Source organism: Bidens hawaiensis, unplaced genomic scaffold (genome assembly GCF_021521415.1).
Source record: "Bidens hawaiensis isolate Kalapana, Puna unplaced genomic scaffold, B.hawaiensis_p1.1 tig00002273_1, whole genome shotgun sequence".
In the NCBI taxonomy this organism is placed as follows: Eukaryota; Viridiplantae; Streptophyta; class Magnoliopsida; order Asterales; family Asteraceae; genus Bidens; species Bidens hawaiensis.
The window spans coordinates 2,752,965-2,771,448 of NW_027491121.1; the positions used below are offsets into that span (position 1 = coordinate 2,752,965).

The 18,484-nt window shown below is 36.8% G+C and overlaps 1 protein-coding gene and 1 pseudogene across 3 annotated transcripts in view; both read left to right on the top strand.

Moving 5' to 3' along the window:
- The first annotated feature begins 7,166 nt into the window (after nt 1-7,166).
- Nucleotides 7,167-8,255, top strand: LOC143613702 (protein LURP-one-related 15 pseudogene; annotated as a pseudogene). Its single transcript, XR_013150168.1, has 3 exons — nt 7,167-7,459; nt 7,563-7,790; nt 8,049-8,255. The product of XR_013150168.1 is annotated as a protein LURP-one-related 15 pseudogene (transcript).
- A 3,251-nt stretch (nt 8,256-11,506) lies between these two features.
- The window catches only part of LOC143614040 (protein LURP-one-related 15-like), a 197,202-nt gene continuing 190,224 nt past the window's right edge, over nt 11,507-18,484 (top strand). Inside the window, exons 1-3 of one of the 2 annotated variants that reach the window (XM_077087594.1) lie at nt 11,507-11,747; nt 11,842-12,063; nt 12,159-12,415. In XM_077087594.1, coding sequence (XP_076943709.1) covers nt 11,514-11,747; nt 11,842-12,063; nt 12,159-12,359 — 657 coding nt within the window. In that variant the 5' untranslated portion in view covers nt 11,507-11,513 and the 3' untranslated portion in view covers nt 12,360-12,415. Of the gene's footprint in view, nt 11,748-11,841; nt 12,064-12,158; nt 12,416-18,484 lie in introns of those variants that run through there. The other variant, XR_013150231.1, reaches the window with a different exon arrangement.

Sequence of the window (18,484 nt, forward strand, 5' to 3'; positions counted from 1 at the left end):
CTCGGATGCAGGCTTATCATTGGGCTTCTTGGAATTTTTCCGCGTCAAGGTCCTGGCCTTAACGTGGTTTTCGGTGAGGGTATTGGCTAAGGTGATGGCATCATGGAGGGATTGAGGGTCACGACTTAGGACGGAATCTTGGATTTGCATAGGCAAACCTGAGATGTACTTGTCGATTGAACGTTCAAGGGGAGTGACCATGTGAAGGATGAGAAGGCTCAGTTCATGGAACCGATCGTTGTAGATGGCGTCATTTCCACTTTCTTGTTTCAAATTCCAAAACTCCTCTTCCAACTTCCGAAGCTCATGTTTCGGGCAAAACTTCTTGAGCATGAGTTTCTTGAGGTTATCCCATGGCAAGGCCATGGCAACCTCAGCGCCAAGCGTGCGCTTCTCACCGTTCCACCGATTGATGGCATTCTTCTTGAGCATGCTCGAGGCGTAAGTGGTTTTCTTGTCCTCAGGACATTCACAATGGAGGAATATGCTCTCCATTTCTTCGAACCATTGGAGGAGAATGGTAGCACCATCGATACTGAAGTATTCGGGCGGGTTAAGTGTACGAGGTTAAGTGTCAGAGAATGTTTCTGACATTCTCTGACCTAACCCTAATTCGTTAGCGGAGAAATGATGAACTAGCAGTAATTCGTTGGGGGGGAATAACGAACTAGCAGTAATTCGTCATGCCCATTCGTTAAGGGAAATAACGAATTAGCAGCAGTTTGTTAAGACCAATTTGTTATGAAGGCCAGTTCATTATAAAGACCAATTCGCTATATGGATCAATTCGCTATAAAGGCCAATTCGTTAAGAGATAACGAAGGAGCCACCTTCGTTAACGAACTGGATAACGAACTAAAGTTTGAAAGAATGAAAGAAAAGGTCACTGGACTTAGGATGAAATTGAATAATTACAAAGAAGCCCTCGAACTATATGAATTAGCAAATAAAATAATAAATTAGAATTCTAATGAAAAATGTGTTAAGACTGTTAATGGGAATAAAATTTTTCCAAGCTGACCTGGCAGCTCGACCCCAGCCAGGGGCTGCCGCCCCTAGACCCCGCTGCCAGGGGCGCTGCCCCTCGGACCCCGTTCGTTAGGGGTGAGCACGGTTCGGTTCGGTTATTGGGTAAAACCCAAACCTAAACCTAAGCTATCGGTTATTTTAGAATACCAACCAATCAGTTTTCGGTTATTCGATTATTTGGTTATTCGGTTTTAGGTTATTTTCGGTTTCGGTTTAGGTTATTTTTGGTTTTTTTATTGTGAGTAGACATTACAAAAAAAAAAAAGAATTCAAAAAAAAAATAGAGTACCTCATACGTATTGAATTCAAAATACAAAAATAGGCACGTGTTATGTGGAACCAAACAAATACAAAGTTGTTTGAGTAGTAGAGTTTAAAATTCAACAACGTTCTTAATAAAAAAAACTAAAGGTTTCCCGAATCTTCATTCATTGTCTTATTTATCTTCAAAGTTTAGACTCAATCTTGACCATCTTCATCACCGTCAATGGTAGATTCTTTTATTGTTATGTTTCTGGTCATAACATCTTAAAAAAAACACGTAGAAAACATAGGTTCGATTAATCAGTTCGGTTCGATTTTTTCGGTTTTTTTAAAATGGATAACCTAACCTAAACCCAAAAAGCGGTTTTTCGAAAACTAAAAATTTAACCGCCGGTTAATGCTTCGGTTCGGTTTTTTTCGATTCGGTTTTTTCGGTTATACGGTTTCGGTTCGGTTAATTCGATTTTATGCTCACCCCTACCGTTCGTTGAGGGTTATAATTAAACTAGAAACACGATATGGGTAGTGATAGCTAATTGATACGTGTAATTGTAATACAGTTAGTCGCGTATAACTAAAGAAAGGAATAACCATTAACGGTGAACGTAACCGAGTTCATGTGAGTTTCTAGCCCCACTTCCTTTTTATGTTTTCGGGGATGTGTGCATACTCAATGTGAAACGTTAATACGCTTACCTTAATTGGTAAGCGTATGCTATAATGATTGATGTGATAGTATGTATGAATGTTATGAATGAATGCTTGTGGGTGCGTGAACGATCTTCGGATATTGCACGCATCGACAGGAAAGGTGATATGTAGTATGCCTAGTATGAAATATGTATGTATGAAAGCACGTAATAAAATGAGTATGTACGAAATGACGATTATATAAAGAAAGGTATGTATGGTTATATGACAAACGAAAGGTATGGTTAGAAAGAAAACCGACCCTAATAATATTGGCGAATGTAGGGAACCAACTCTAATAATGTGATGTAGGGAACCGACCCTAATAATATCGGAAAATGTAGGGAACCGACCCTAATAATATCGGCGAATGTAGGGAACCGACCCTAATAATATCGACGAATGTAGGGAACCGACCCTAATAATATCGGCGAATGTAGGGACCAACCCTAATAATATCGACGAATGTAGGGAACGACCCTACTAATATTGGCGAATTTATAGGACGGAATGCTCTTTAAAACGTATGTGTATGAATGAAAGTATGTATGTAAGTAAGAATGAAAGAATGAAAGTACGTGTGTATGTAAGTATATAAGTAAATATGAAGGTATGTACCTTCGGGTGCATATGTAAGTATGTGAATGTATTGTATGTCGTCTGATTAACTAGAACTCACTTAGCATAGCTGACTTTTAGTATGCACACTGGTTAATTGACTGAGACAGCTGGCTTGAGGGAGACACATGGCAGGATCCGAAGAGGCTGACATCTGAAGATTTGTCATTATGTTTTGATATTATCATTTATGTTATGTTTTAAAAGACATGCTACGAATGTTTGTAATGAATGGCTGACTATTATTATTATTCCGCGAAAGTTTTAATTAACTCTGATTTGTAGAACTGCGTTTATGAGTAAATTCAACGTCCAATGTGAGACACCGGTAACGGGGCCTTACACAAGAAAGCAAACTTGATGTGGAAATAATCTACCATTGTGGTGTCAAGTCCATGAACTAAAGTCAATGGCTACAAATATGCTGCAAACTTGCACAGTGGTCCCTCCCCTCTTATACACACATACTATATATATATATATATATATATATATACATATTTAATATTTTAAATAAGGTTTGTGGATGTTTGTTGTTGTGTAAGAAAGTTAAGGCTTTTAAAATAAGTTTGGAATCTGATGTGACGATAATATGTCGGTTTGTATGAATTTGTTGTTGTGGATACTCTAATATCATATTTTTCTCCCAAAACATTTGTGAACACTTTCTTTTTTTCAGAAAAAAATGGAATTTTAATACTCACACCGTGGCTTATTGGCCAGTAATAACTAATACTTACAATTGAACCAATAATAATACTAACTTTAATTCATTTCAGTAACTAATACTTACAATTGGACCAATAATAATACTAACTTTAATTCATTTCAGTTGCCAGGGGCAATACCGTTAGCATAATTATCATATAGATGTTACACCAAAATTACATTTAATTAATTATACTCATTTTCGCTATTACGTTTCTTCATTTCCTTCATAATAATTATTATGAAAAAAATCGAATGAAATGCCAAACCTAAACCCAGCCAACTAAAAATGAATCTTCCTACCATATGGACTGTTTTTCCTGGGTCCGACGACTTGAATATTTCACTTAATGACAGAGGCATCACTTTCCTTACATGCAATAATTAGCGCTCACGAAATACATATACAATACGATATAGCTCATTATATATCTAGTACATATATCAAGTTGAAGATAACAATTGGCGTACGTACATGTGGATGTAATTTCTTCGCACATGCACCTGAGTCTACTCTAAGTCCAAGTCAACTAATTCGTCAACGAAGTTATCATGTTATAAGCCTTCCCACACCTCATGCTCGATCCCATCCCATAGAAACTACAAGAATATTCATTCTTGGTGTACATAATTCATAATAAGTTAGTTTGTGACGATGGCTGCATTCCCTCCATTTTCTTTGGTTGGTCTTGAGTTCATTGTACCAAAACAACCACTTGAAATTATAGTGCTTAAGTATCCTGGCAGAAACTTTGTGATCACTGACACTAATCATACAATCTTGCTAAAAGAAAAACCACATGACACAACATTCCATTGTCAGCTCATTCTAGGGGCGGCAGCCCCTAGCGGGGTCCAAGGGGCAGAGCCCCTGGCTGGGGTTAAGCTGCCAGGTCAGCTTGGAAAATTTTTATTTTCAATAAGGTGTTGTTTGTTTTTGAAGACAAAAATTATCTGCAATCTGATTTCATCTGATTTAATGTCTGCAACTGAAGATGTGGTCTGAAGGTCTGCAATCTGAAAATATAATACTGTTTGTTTTATAAACTGGATATCGTCTGCATAAGCTGAAAATTAGTTAACTATCATATATATTAAAGTAGATAAAAGTCATTTAACGTTTGTAGACTGCTAAAATAATTGGTAGTGGTGTATGAACTATAGAAGTGAGTGGTGGTAGACGATTGTGGTAGGCGGTGAACGGTGAATGGTGGTGATGGACGGTTGTGGTGGTGGGTGGTGGACCGTGATGGTGGCCGACAATGGGTGGTGGACTATGGTGGTGGTGGTGAACGGTGGTTGTGGCGGACGGTGGGTGATGGCGGTGTCGGTTGGTGGCGGATGGTGGTGGTTGTGGCCGACGGGGGTGGTGGATGGTGGTGGTAGTGGACGGTGGTTGTGGCCGACGGGGGTGGTGGTGATGATGGACGGTGGTGGTGGTGATGGACGGTGGTGGTGGGTGGTTGACGGTGGTGGCGGAGAACGGTGGATGGTGGTGGTGGTGGACGGTGGTGGCGGCGGACGGTGGATGGTGGTGGCGGTGGAGGATGGTGGGTGGTGGTGGTGTTGGACATTGGGTGTTGGTACTTGGTATGATGTTAAGAATTGTGAAGATGTGTGAAGATGGTGAAAAAAGCTTATTTTTTAAGACCATAAAAGCAATTTTCATATTTAAAAAAAAAAAAAACAAAACAAACAAACAGTCTTCAAGAGCTTATGTCTGCGCGCCCGCAGACATTGGCTTCTTGCAGACCTTATAAGCAAAAACAAACACAACCTAACTGTCTTAACGAATTATCCATTAGGATTTTAAGTTATTATTTTATTCACATACTCATTCGTTAGCCCGATTCGTGGTCTAGTACTGGATTACCTTTACTTAGCATTTTAAGCGAACTTATCATTAAGCGAACTTAACATTAAGCGAACTTATCAATGGCGAACTTGAATGTAGCGAAGTTATCCACAGGCAAACTTGCTGTAGCGAACTTGTTTGGCGAACTTTGTGTTCAGCGAACTTGCCTAGCAGCGAACTTATACACGATGCGAACTTATCAGGCGAAGTTATCATTAACAGCTACGTGTTTGATTTTTAACCTAAAACATTTCTGTTTCAACATGTATACCCCAGGTATGTTGTTAACCGGTCCCATAATCATTCCTATAGTCATTTTTGGATAAGACTCGGCCCGAAAACGTATAAAGTTTGGACCTTTAAGCTCAAAACGTTCAATACTAGATCTAAGGTTTTGTTTGAACGAACCGTACATGTTTATGGGTTTATTAGGTTCGCTCTAACATCAAGTTCGTTACTTTACGTTTCGTTTAGACCCGATTTACTCCCGTTCTAAGTTTCAAGACTAAATGTCTATAAAAACTTAAACTTTAAAGGTAAAAAGGCTTACCTTTATGTGTCCTTCAGCCTTGTTTAGCTTGTTTTTGGACTCTAAATCTTGTATGGCTCGTATAGCAAAGATCTACCAACACCAAAGTTCGCTCGATCTTGTTTCTCCTCTTTCTCGCTCGCGGCCTGATGTGGTGTAGGTGTATGTGTGTGTTTTTGAGTGTGTAAAGATTATGGAAATATGGAAATGAGGATTAGGGTTTTAGGATGGTTTAAGGGTGTATTTATATCCCTTAAAGTCCATGAACCTAAGGCCCATTACCCTTTAATTTATCTTAATTAATTAAAGTCCATGACATTTTCTTTATTTAATATCAACTCAATACTAACACACGATGATTGAACATGACTTCTTTATTCAACATTAAAATATTTAGGATGTTACATCTGTGGGGGAATAATTCCGGTGTAGAGTGAAGAGCTATGTGAAGAAGATGGGTTGATAAGGATATTCTGGTAAATAAGCTTTATTCGTACTAAAAAGCCTATTATTGTAATTTTCTTGTCAAATAAATATTGATAATTTAGATTAGTGCTTTCTTGTCAACTTTATGTATACAATAAAAAATATCCACGTGTTTTAATTTATTTACTATTTTACTTTATTTGTTTTTTTTTACTTTACATTAGTAAAAAAAGTATTGTTATTTTGCTACATTGTTATTTTTTGCATTTTTAAAAGCCTTGTAATTATATTGTACGTGATCTTAAACAAAATATATGCTAAGACCCTTCGCTCAAAAGTTTCTATTTTCATCATTAATTATGTATTTTTAATGATGTTTCTGACGTACTTTTGGTAATTATACAAAATTTAATTTGATTATATATTTTTTGTATGATCTGACCGAACCCAATTGAAAAAGTTTTTTAGTATGACTCGACCAAACAAACCCTAAAAATTTGCGCTTCCATTGAAAAATTTTGAATCTGCCACTATCTAAACTATCACTATTAAGTAACAATGGGAGTCATAACGTGCTCATGTCCTAAAACCACAAAAAAGACGTAAATAGAAATTCTCTCTGTTAATAATAACTTTCATGACAGTTTCTCCCAAATTTGGGTGTTTATCAACTAAACCTATGTATCACTTTCTTTCCTTTTTTTTTCCTCCCATATATGCATGTTAAAAATGAACAAACCGGAGGTGGAATCCCTAATCTATTTACCCATGCAACTAAAACCCAAAAACCGATTAGGTATTGGATTAATTCCAAAACGAATCTTCCTACTGGCTAGGCTAGCTGTGCCAAAGGTCGACTATTCTTAATTCCTGGGTCCGGCGGATTAAATACATTTCAAATGCAATACCTTTCCTTACATGCAAGTAGGACGCCAACAGTATCAATTAAGTTGAAGATAACAATTGACGTACGTACATGTGGATGTAATTTCTTCGCACCTGAGTTGCTTAGTCCAAGTCAACTAATTCGTCAACGAAGTTATCATGTTATAAGCCTTCCCACACCTCATGCTCGATCCATCAATCCCATAGAACTACATTAATATTAATATTAGTTTGTGATGATGTCTTTCGCTCCATTATCTATGGTTGGTCCTGAGTTCATTGTACCAAAACAACCACTTGAAATTATAGTCCTTAAGTATCCTGGCAGAAACCTTGTGATCACTGACACTAATCATACAATCTTGCTAAAAGTAAAACCACATGACACAACATTCCATCATCAGCTCGAGCTACTTGACGCTGATGGCAACCCCATTGCGATGCTCCGGGAAAAGGTAACTTTACGATTCTACCTCTTGAATCCTAGTTGTATATATGTTTCTGTGGTTTGTTTTTTAGTCTTGCTGCTAATTATATATAGTATTAATTAATTTCCAGAAATTGAGTATGCATAGTACATGGAATGTATTTAAGGGTGAAAGTAAAAAGGATTCAGACATGATTTTTAGCACAAAATCTGAACACCTGATACAGTTTAAGCTCAATGTTAGCGTGACGTTGGCAAACACAAGAAGCAATGGTTCATGTGATATGAGGATCAAAGGGAAGTGGGCCAAAGGAAGCATCACTATTTATATGGGAGATTCTTCAACTGCAATAGCCCAGGTAGTTTTTCGTACTTCTAACATTGTTTGATAGTAACTTTGGCAACATCTATGTATATATTTGCTAATCAGTGTGACCATTTATTGCATTGCTAACTTTGGCAACTTTGGCAAAATCTTTGGCAAAGTTTGGCAAAATCTTTGCTAACTTTGGCAAAATCTTACCCTCCTCAGACCCTACCATAGCATTGCTATTGGTGGGATATACTGAGTACGATGATGATGATGATGATGATGTGACCATTTATTTATCTTGTAGATGCATAAACCGCAAAAAGTGAAGTCCGTTAAGGACAAGTTCACAGTGACAATTCAACCGAACATGGACTATGCAGGTGTGGTTGCACTTTTTGCGATTGTTGATGCTATGGAACATCCTGATGAGGCTAAAAATAATTCCGCTTTGGAAGCAGCAGGAGCTACGGCTAAAGTTCTTAATGCCATTGGTTCACTCGGGATTGCATAATTAGTTCCATTTAATTAGTTTCAATCATAAGTTCGTGCATGTGTTTTAGTCAACTATATTCTGTTATCTCACAGCTAAATATTCATGTTGTTGATCCCATGAAATCGATCATTTGTAAAAAGTTAAGAAACTTGCTATAATTACTACACAACTGGCCGGAAACTCACACAAATGAGAATTTTGGACTTAATTTGAGATTGTTTTACAACCGTAATCGCAAAGTCGAAACATTAGCAACAGTCACCAATCCGGTTGTAGGACAGGCACAAGGTTGCAATTGATGAAATTTGGGTGCAAAATTTAAAAGAAAGAATATATTAGCCACCGTTACCTTTGGTTAGTGGCTAAACGGTCACATACAATAAAAGATAAATAGTCAAAGTCTACAAGAGTTATTGGACTCCCATGGGCCATGGCTGAGTTTGTAAAAATCTCCAACTAGACTCCAAAAATCTCGAAGAATCTCTTATATGATGATGGTCTTACTTAGCCATCTTCTTCTATAACTATATAATCAAGAGGACTGTTTTTTTAGAGAGAGAGAGAAAGCAAATAATATATTCTACCATTTTTTAATAACTTTTAGAAACGTATTGCAGATTTTTACAACTTAATTTGTTTTTTCTATTTTTAGTCTTTTTCTTTAAATTTTCATCTTTTTTTTGGGTTAAGTCTCTTTCATTATATAGAAACTAGATATTACATCAACATAGCAGGTAGGCGGGCAACAAGCTGCGCCGCCCCCCCTTTTGAATTGCAAACCCTAACCTGCTAAAGACATACCCCCGCCCCTTTGGAGTCGACACATTACTATGCACAATCCGTTGGACCCTGGCTCTTTGGAGTCGACACATTGCTAAGGCCCTTTGGAGTCGACCCTGGCCCTGCTAAAGACACATTGCTAAAGACATTGGAGTCGACACATTGCTAAAGACATACCCCTGCCCCTTTGAAGTCGACACATTACATCAACTTTTTCTTCATTTTTTAAATAATCTTTTGCAATTTTTCACAAATAAATTTTTTTCCCCACAAAATTTTCAAGTTTTTTGCAACTTTTAAACCTTTTTTTCAAATTTAATAATTATTTTTAATGTCAGAATATTAAAAAAAATCAATAAAAAGCCAAATGGGATGTATAACCTGTTATTCATGTAAAATATATAGGATTATAACATTAAATAAGGGGAAGTTTCATGTACATTTTATTCTTAACATGAGAACGTAGAAAATAATACCAATTTATAAAAAAATGAGAACGTAACAAACAATACCAACTACAATACCAATCTATATAAACAATGATTTATAATAACAAAGAAAAGAATCTAAAAACTACAACAAAAGAATCAAAATAAAGAACAAAATAATAACAACAAATACCAACAAATACTTGTAATAGCAAAAGAAAACATTTAATAATAACAACAAATTATAAATTAACAAATACATATAACGTCTCATAATCGAAAATTAGCAAATACGAAAAAAAACTAACAACAAACACCTATAAAAATAAACCTAATAATAACAGCAAATTGGTTCTCACCGTTTACATGTTAAGAGTAAAATGTATTTGATCATGTTTCCATTAAATAAAACTTTTTGTCCTGATTATATAATAACTTTTTTTTTAAAAGTAACCTATAATTATAACAATTCTAAAACTTAATTATACAAAGTTATCCTACCGGCCATGCTATAATTATAACAATTCTAAAACTTAATTATACAAAGTTATCCTACCGGCCATGCTTTCAATTCACTACCCACTTCTTCAATCATTTTAAAAACAATATTTTAAGACAAATAATTTTTTTTTATATTCTAATACAAAATACTATTATTCTTTATTTTCATAGAAGTATTACTATTTCAAAATTATTTTTCTCTTTAGTACGATTTAAGAATTTATACTACGAATAAAATTGAACATATCCGATGACTTGAACAAATTTGAACAACCCTCTATTGTTTTTATTTACTTCGAGAGATGGAGTCGGTGCTGATTATATGATTTTAGTGTTGCGGGATCAAGGAAAACACTTTAAACTATGATTAGGTCGATCACGGGGTCTAATTGTTATTTTAATTATTGTACCTGTAATTTTATATTGCTTATTGAAATTTAATTTTAAAAAACGCTTTAAGAGGTAGAAGGAGCCATATATTATATGAGTAGTCAATAATAGCGATAGCCCGATTGTTAAAACAACCTAACGGGGTTAATAACAAAATAACTATATAAAAGGCCCAAAAATGGCTTGTTTATTTTATATATAATATTCTATTTTTATAGTATTCAATTCGTTCGGGGCATCTAAATGACTAATATGATTAGGGTAGTTAAAATGTTATTTTAGTTAATTACATTCCAAACGATGTGATGTTTTAACAATTAATTATCACACTGGTTTAACATGTATAAATATCTTGCATTTTTATCTTTATTGTTTCATAAGTAAATCTGTATAATTGCAATGAATTATATTTATAAACAACACTGTGATTGTGTATACGACCGCGTGTAGTGAAGGGGTTAAGTATAAAAAAGTATAATCACGTTAGTGCTACGTAAGCGGAGGATATTCACTAACTAAAATATCAAATGTATGTAATGGTTTAAATAAGTTATTTAATCTCTTTTTTTTTTAAATTAAAATATGAATAATTGAGTGTGATTTGTTAAAAAAAAGTTATGCTCATCAATTATACTCTTCTCCCGCTAACGCCCACCAATTCAAGAGCATCTTGCTCCTTTAGTGCCCAATTCCCTCCTCCACACCTCGTGTAATGGTGTTTAACACCGGTTTTGGTGATGAGGAAATGTGTTAATTAACGTCCATGACATATTATCTTATGGGAATTGTTTGTTACAAGGGCATTCATATTTAATTTAATGACATCCAAATATGAGAATCCATTTATCAGCTTACTACTAGGCCCAGCACATGATCTATTGGGAATTGTTTATTACAAGAGCATTCATATTTAATTTGATGAGAGAATGTCAAAATTTGAGAATCCATTTATCAATTTACTACTAGGCCCACCAAAAACATATACATGAATACAGCTAAAGATCTTGCGTCAAGTTGAAGATAAGAATTGGCGACCACTCAATATCTAAATGTGAACGTTGCTTCCTCAAACCCGACTCTACTCTTGGTCCAAGTCAACTAGCTAATTGGTCAACGAAACTCTCATATTCATATGCCCTTATAGAACTACAGTCTTAACTATTGTTAGTTTGTGATAATGGCACAACCTAGTGATGCCCCTGTTTTCCCTCCATTTCCCGTTGTCGGTCCTCAGTTCATTGTACCAAAACCACTTGAAATCATAGTCCATAAATATCCTGGCAGAAACCTTGTGATTACTGACATTAATCATACAATCTTGCTAAAAGTAAAACCACATGACTCAGCACTCCATTATCAGCTCTTGCTACTTGATGCTAACGACACACCCACTGCGATGCTCCGGCAAAAGGTAACTTTAAGTTTCTACTTCTTGAATATACCCAAGACGTTTTTCTGTGGTTTGCTTTTTAGTGTTGCTGCTAATATATAGTATTAATTTCCAGGCATTGAGTATGCATGGTACATGGAATGTATTTAAGGGTGAAAGTAAAAATGATTCTGACATGATATTTACAACAAAATCTGAACACCTGATTCAGTTTAAGCTCAATGTTAGTGTGACGTTGGCAAATAACACTAGCTCATGTTATATGAGGATCAAAGGGAACTGGGCCAAGGGAAACATCACTATTTATATGGGAGATTCTTCAACCGCAATAGCCCAGGCAGTTTTCGTACATTTAATATTGTTTGTTAGTAATTTTGGCAACATTAATGTATATATTTCGCTTATTAATGTGACTATTTAATGATCTTGTAGATGCAAAAACCGGAAAATGTGAAGTACGTTAAGGACAAGTTCACAGTGACAATTCAAGCTAACATGGACTATGCAGGTGTGGTTGCACTTTTTGCGATTTTTGATGCTATGGTACATCCTATGGAGGTTAAAAAAGGTTCTGGTACTGCAGCTGGGGCTGCAATTGACGTTCTTAATGTTGTTGGTTCACTCGGGATTTAGTTCCATTTTAATTTTCAATCATAGGCTCATGTATGTGTTGTTGTCAACTATTTTGTTGTCTCGCAGTTAATAAATTATGCTGTCCAAAGAAATCACTCGTTTGTATTCTATTGAACTTAATACCGCCACTAGCCTTGTTTACATATAGTTAATTACAGAGAACATATACGCTGATCATGATGAACGTATAAGTTGGGGTATAAGTGTGATCAGCGTATCTAGAGGTGGCAAATGGGTTGGGTTGGGTCGAACGAGTCATGGGTTGAAATGAGTCATGGGTCAAAACGAGTATGGGTCAAAATGAGTTTGGGTCAAAACGGGTCAATTAAAAAAAGGGTTGTTTTGGTTTGGGTCGAAATAGGTTAATGTCGATCCAGGTTTTTTTTTTTTTTTTTTTTTTTTTTTTTTTTTTTGTGAACGAGAATAATGGCGGAAACATTTTTGTTTTTTAGATTTTTCGTTTTTTATTTATATTTTAAGTTATGATTTTTTTATTATTTTTTTCTAATTTTTTTGAGGGGTTTTCTATTAAGATCAAAAACCCTAAAAAAATATTCAAAAATAATAATAAAAAAATTATAACTCAAAATATAAATCATAAACAAAAAAAATAAAAACACTAAAATATTTCCTACATTGTCCTCGTTTCATAAAAAAAAACTCACTTATAATCGAACCGAAACCAAAAGAATCGACGAAAATGAAACAAAAAGCCAAAACTAGACCACATCAATCGAAAAAATCAATCAAAACGAAAATAAAAGAATTCAAACCGTACAAAAACAAAACTGAAAAAACGAACAAAAACAAGTCCGAATACGACCAGAAAGAAACAAAATAAATGAAAACCCAACACATCATGGGTGAAAACTTGTGTTGGATGGAAACCTGAACCGAACCCGTTCCAATCTGAAACCCGTTTCGTGCCGAAACCTGTCTTGTACGAAAACTTGTTCCGATCCAAAACCTGTCACATTTCCTTAGGACACTAACCCACATCGACCCATTTCTTTGAACTTGTCGACCCATTTTGACCCGAAAATAAAAGGATAGAATTTCAAATGACTCATTTTGACCCATTTAGTTAAAAACTTTTACCCAAACCAACTCATTTAACTTTTAAAACAACTCAAATTGACTCATTTGAAAGGGTTTGGGTCAAGATTTCCACCCCTACATATAACATATACCTGTCGGAAAAACGAAGATCACCGGAAAATATTGTTGCAGTGGCTGCCAGAGAAAACTAATCTGATCGGAATCCACGATTCCGATGGTGAAAGATGATGAAAACGAAATCTGAACTGACAGAAACCCGCGAAGATTGTATAAATGATGACGTACATATACGCTCGCCGGCTTCCGGAAAAACGTAATCACCGGATAAGATTGTTAGAATCGCCGGAATTGCTGTTATGGCAGGAATCAACTAAGGTTCACTCAAGAAAGCTAGATCACCTCTCGGTCTCACTAACAAACCCTAACCTACACTTAGTTGATTTTAAGAACTAACCGGGTAACGAATTGTTAAAGTGCTCTAATGTCGACTCTCCTCTCGGTCTCACCGACACACTACCCTAATGGAGACGAATACTACGCAACCAAGGATAGAGGAACAATTTAGTTTAACTTAAACTAGGTCAACTAGTCGCTCACAAACCCAAACCCGACAAGAACCGAACCCGCTCTCGCGTGATCCTAATCCTAAAAAGTAAAAGATATGAGACGACCCTACTTCCTATCACCTCTCGGTCTCTAAGAATGTGTCTACCCGCTGATTTTAACTAATTAATATACCCAACTAAACCCTATGGTTGTACACCCTGCAAACAATCTCTAAACACAAAGTAAAGAGTTCAAACAAGCTAAAATTAACCAAAACCGATTCAATCAATCAAAGCAAGAGGTAATTGAGTATAATTAATCAAAACACAGCCACTAAACACAACCTAATTCAATATTAAACCAAACTTTACATTAACAATTCAAGTCATGATCATCAACAATCCAATCTACTTACTAAAACCTAGCAATAATCATCTACCCTAGGTAGAACTAACTAGTTTAGCCTGACATGATTTTTGGACAACAGCTATACATCAATGTAAACATCAAATAACTCAACCAACACATAATTAAACTCATTCAAGAATCAATCTCAATCAAGCACAAGTCAATCTTCAAGTTACTTGCAAAACAATTCAAAGTAAAAGATCAATTCAACTAGCTAAGTATCTTGAACAAGAGCATAAAGTTTATGGATGAATACTTTAGATATATGGCTGAGTTTATTGATGTTGATGACCCGTAGCTGCTGTACCAAGTCTCCCTTAACTTAATCCTTCTTTTCCTTGCTGCCAACTAGCTTAAAAAAATTATTTGACTTCTTGGTTGCTGCCTGCCTGTTCCGATCGATGCTTAGGGAGGATGTTAGATTTGGAATTTAATTTGTGTTGTTGCTGGTCGTGGGATTAATTGCCAGCCACACAAACAACAAATGAACCCTTGTCTCCTCACAACAAAATTAAAAGCTGGCCACACAAACAATAACCTAAATTTCTTTCTTTCTTTCTTTCTTGCTGTGACTTCCGATCGGCAGATTAGAGGGTGTTAGGTTTTTATTTTTTTTTATCATATATTATATACTAATAATACATGAAAGGTTTGGTTCTTGTGGGCTTGGGTCGAGCCTTGACTTGTAGTATTCAATCTTGAACAAATAAGCCCCTAAAGTCTTCAAACTTAACTCTTTTTTCCATTAAAGCTCAAAACCTACAAGTAATCAATCATCTTTGTAAAATCAAGCATAAACAAGCCATTAATCTTAATAATTAAACTAATAAAGTACTCAAAACATGATAAAATGATAAGGAAAGTAAGTGTGTTTTACAACACATCAATTAGCATAAATAGCTAGTAACAACTTTGCAAAATAGAGCAAAATTAATAAGTTAATCGTCAAAAGTAATAATAACTAATTAAATAAATAGATAGAGGGAATTTTGAATAGAAATACTTAGGATGACAATAAAATTCACGAATAAGTATTCACATAGACAGGTTCACATAACAAACAAATCACATGACTTACGAATATCATAATAGTTGAGAGTTGAAACCAAGATTATAAAATCAATGAGATGATGTAAGAGTATCGTGAGATTGTGGTGAGTTTGGAGGGTTTGGGTAGCCATGTATTAAAATATTGAAATAAAATTTATACATGAGACTCCTATTAGATAACTATGTACACATGTTCATAGTCCCAATTTCCAGAACATTTGTAGGAAATCGGTCATAGGCAGTTTATGATACAAATACGGTACTATTAGATAACTATGCACATCACCATGCACATAGTCCCGGTAAATAACCGGTCATAGACCACTTAAATCGTGATAATAAATTGTGTAACAATATATAGTGCAATAAACAACAAAATAGGAATAAATGAGGGATTGAATACCATTATAAATAACCATAATTCTTATTCATAACAAAACTGGGTATTTAAGGAAGTCAATACATTAGATTTTAAATGAAAAGAACTAAATGAAAGAAACGTCTTTCGCGTAGCATGTCTTCATAAAGGGTTAGGCTTAGACTTGGGAACCGTTGATGTAACACACTTTTCCTGGAGCACCTTGAGTGGCTTGGTTAACTTGAGGTTGGTTGATTGGGATTTGGTTGACTTGAATTGATTGAATGGGTTGGTCTTGAATTGCTTGGATGGGTTGAGCTTGGATTGGTTGAAGTTTTTTACTAGGGCTTGGTAAGCTTGATATTGAGTGGTTTGAGTTAGGTAGGATTGAATTTGGTTCATGTGTGCGAGTCTTGGGCATGCGTTGCGAATATGGCTAGGGTCTCCACAATTGTAACAAGCTCTAATAGTTGAGGGTGCTTGAGTAAACGGTTGATCATAAGGTAAAGTTTGGGGTTGGGTAAGAGGCGAGGTAAATGGTTTCATCATGAGTTGGTTGCGTTCAAGACATGTGGTAAAGAGGTGACCAAATCGATTGCAGTGGGTGCATTGTCGACACTTGAGGGTAGGCGAATGGTGAAAGTTACACGTATCACATAATGAGTGGGGTCCTGTGTAGGGCTTCTTGGTGGGTTGGGTTTGCGATTGGGCCAAGACATAGTTTTAGGAATTGGACTTTCTTTTATTTTTGCGGTAGTGGGGAGTGTTTTTGTTGTTGTGCTTGAAAGATTCGGGCTTAGAAGACTCGGGTTTGGGATATTCGGGCTTAGGTTATTTAGTGGGCTCGGATGCAGGCTTATCATTGGGCTTCTTGGAATTTTTCCGCGTCAAGGTCCTGGCCTTAACGTGGTTTTCGGTGAGGGTATTGGCTAAGGTGATGGCATCATGGAGGGATTGAGGGTCACGACTTAGGACGGAATCTTGGATTTGCATAGGCAAACCTGAGATGTACTTGTCGATTGAACGTTCAAGGGGAGTGACCATGTGAAGGATGAGAAGGCTCAGTTCATGGAACCGATCGTTGTAGATGGCGTCATTTCCACTTTCTTGTTTCAAATTCCAAAACTCCTCTTCCAACTTCCGAAGCTCATGTTTCGGGCAAAACTTCTTGAGCATGAGTTTCTTGAGGTTATCCCATGGCAAGGCCATGGCAACCTCAGCGCCAAGCGTGCGCTTCTCACCGTTCCACCGATTGATGGCATTCTTCTTGAGCATGCTCGAGGCGTAAGTGGTTTTCTTGTCCTCAGGACATTCACAATGGAGGAATATGCTCTCCATTTCTTCGAACCATTGGAGGAGAATGGTAGCACCATCGATACTGAAGTATTCGGGCGGGTTAGCACTCTTGAATTGTTTGAGGGGTAAGCAATTGGGTTCGGAGTTGTGGATAATGAAGAAGCATTCACAGTTTGCAGTTGAGAGATAATCGTTGGGAGGCCATGGCAACCTCAGCGCCAAGCGTGCGCTTCTCACCGTTCCACCGATTGATGGCATTCTTCTTGAGCATGCTCGAGGCGTAAGTGGTTTTCTTGTCCTCAGGACATTCACAATGGAGGAATATGCTCTCCATTTCTTCGAACCATTGGAGGAGAATGGTAGCACCATCGATACTGAAGTATTCGGGCGGGTTAGCACTCTTGAATTGTTTGAGGGGTAAGCAATTGGGTTCGGAGTTGTGGATAATGAAGAAGCATTCACAGTTTGCAGTTGAGAGATAATCGTTGGGAGGGCTTCCACGATGCCTTTAGCAATGCAGGACGACATGCTGCGGCCAGAGTTGCCGGTGCGACAGTTACGGTTGATAATGCGGGAAGAAGATATGCTACAATGACGACACGTGAAAAATTTATTATGTTTTTGTAAAAAGAAAAATTGTATAACTATGTGAAATTTCGAGTTTTGTGAAAATTCATGAGAATAAAAAAATGTAACATCACGTAAATTTCGAGTTAAAAATGTCAAGTTTCCAAAGCCAATGGACCAATCTTGCCAAATTCCAAACTCCAAGGTTTAAAAATAAAAATTATGTTTTCTTGTCCTATCGCGATAAGCGACGGGACAAATGACAAACCCATCGCGTACCGCGAAGGGCTTGGTCAAAAGATTCTAGAAAGAGTCAACAACGATATGCGATCGCTGTTGAACCAACGTCATCGCGTATCGCTATGACGTGGTCTGACACATCGTGACACGTGTGCCACGTGGCAGACGGTGGCACAAGGTGTCGCTACGTGTCACCACGTGGCAACGCATCTGCCACGTGTCTCCACGCGGCACAACGCCTGCCACGTGTCGCCACGTGGCAGGTTTACGTGGTGACTCAGGCAGCCTACGTCGCGATACGCGACTGCCTTGCCAAGGAGGCCGTCACGTACCGCGATGGGCTCCAAAATTTGCCTATAAATAGTGGGCTACGGGTTCTTCACAACTCACACCAAAATCATACACATAATCATCTCTCTAAACTCCAAGAAACCAACCCTCGATTCGCCTCGATAAACATGTTCTCGACCCCGGGTTTTCCGTGCCATACCTCGATTGTTGTACTATATCCCGACGATATTCCAAACAAGAAAGTGGTTCCATTCCGAAGTCCTGACGTTCCTTTTTAAGAAGTGTTGGTGCCTCGAAGTACGCGTCAAGA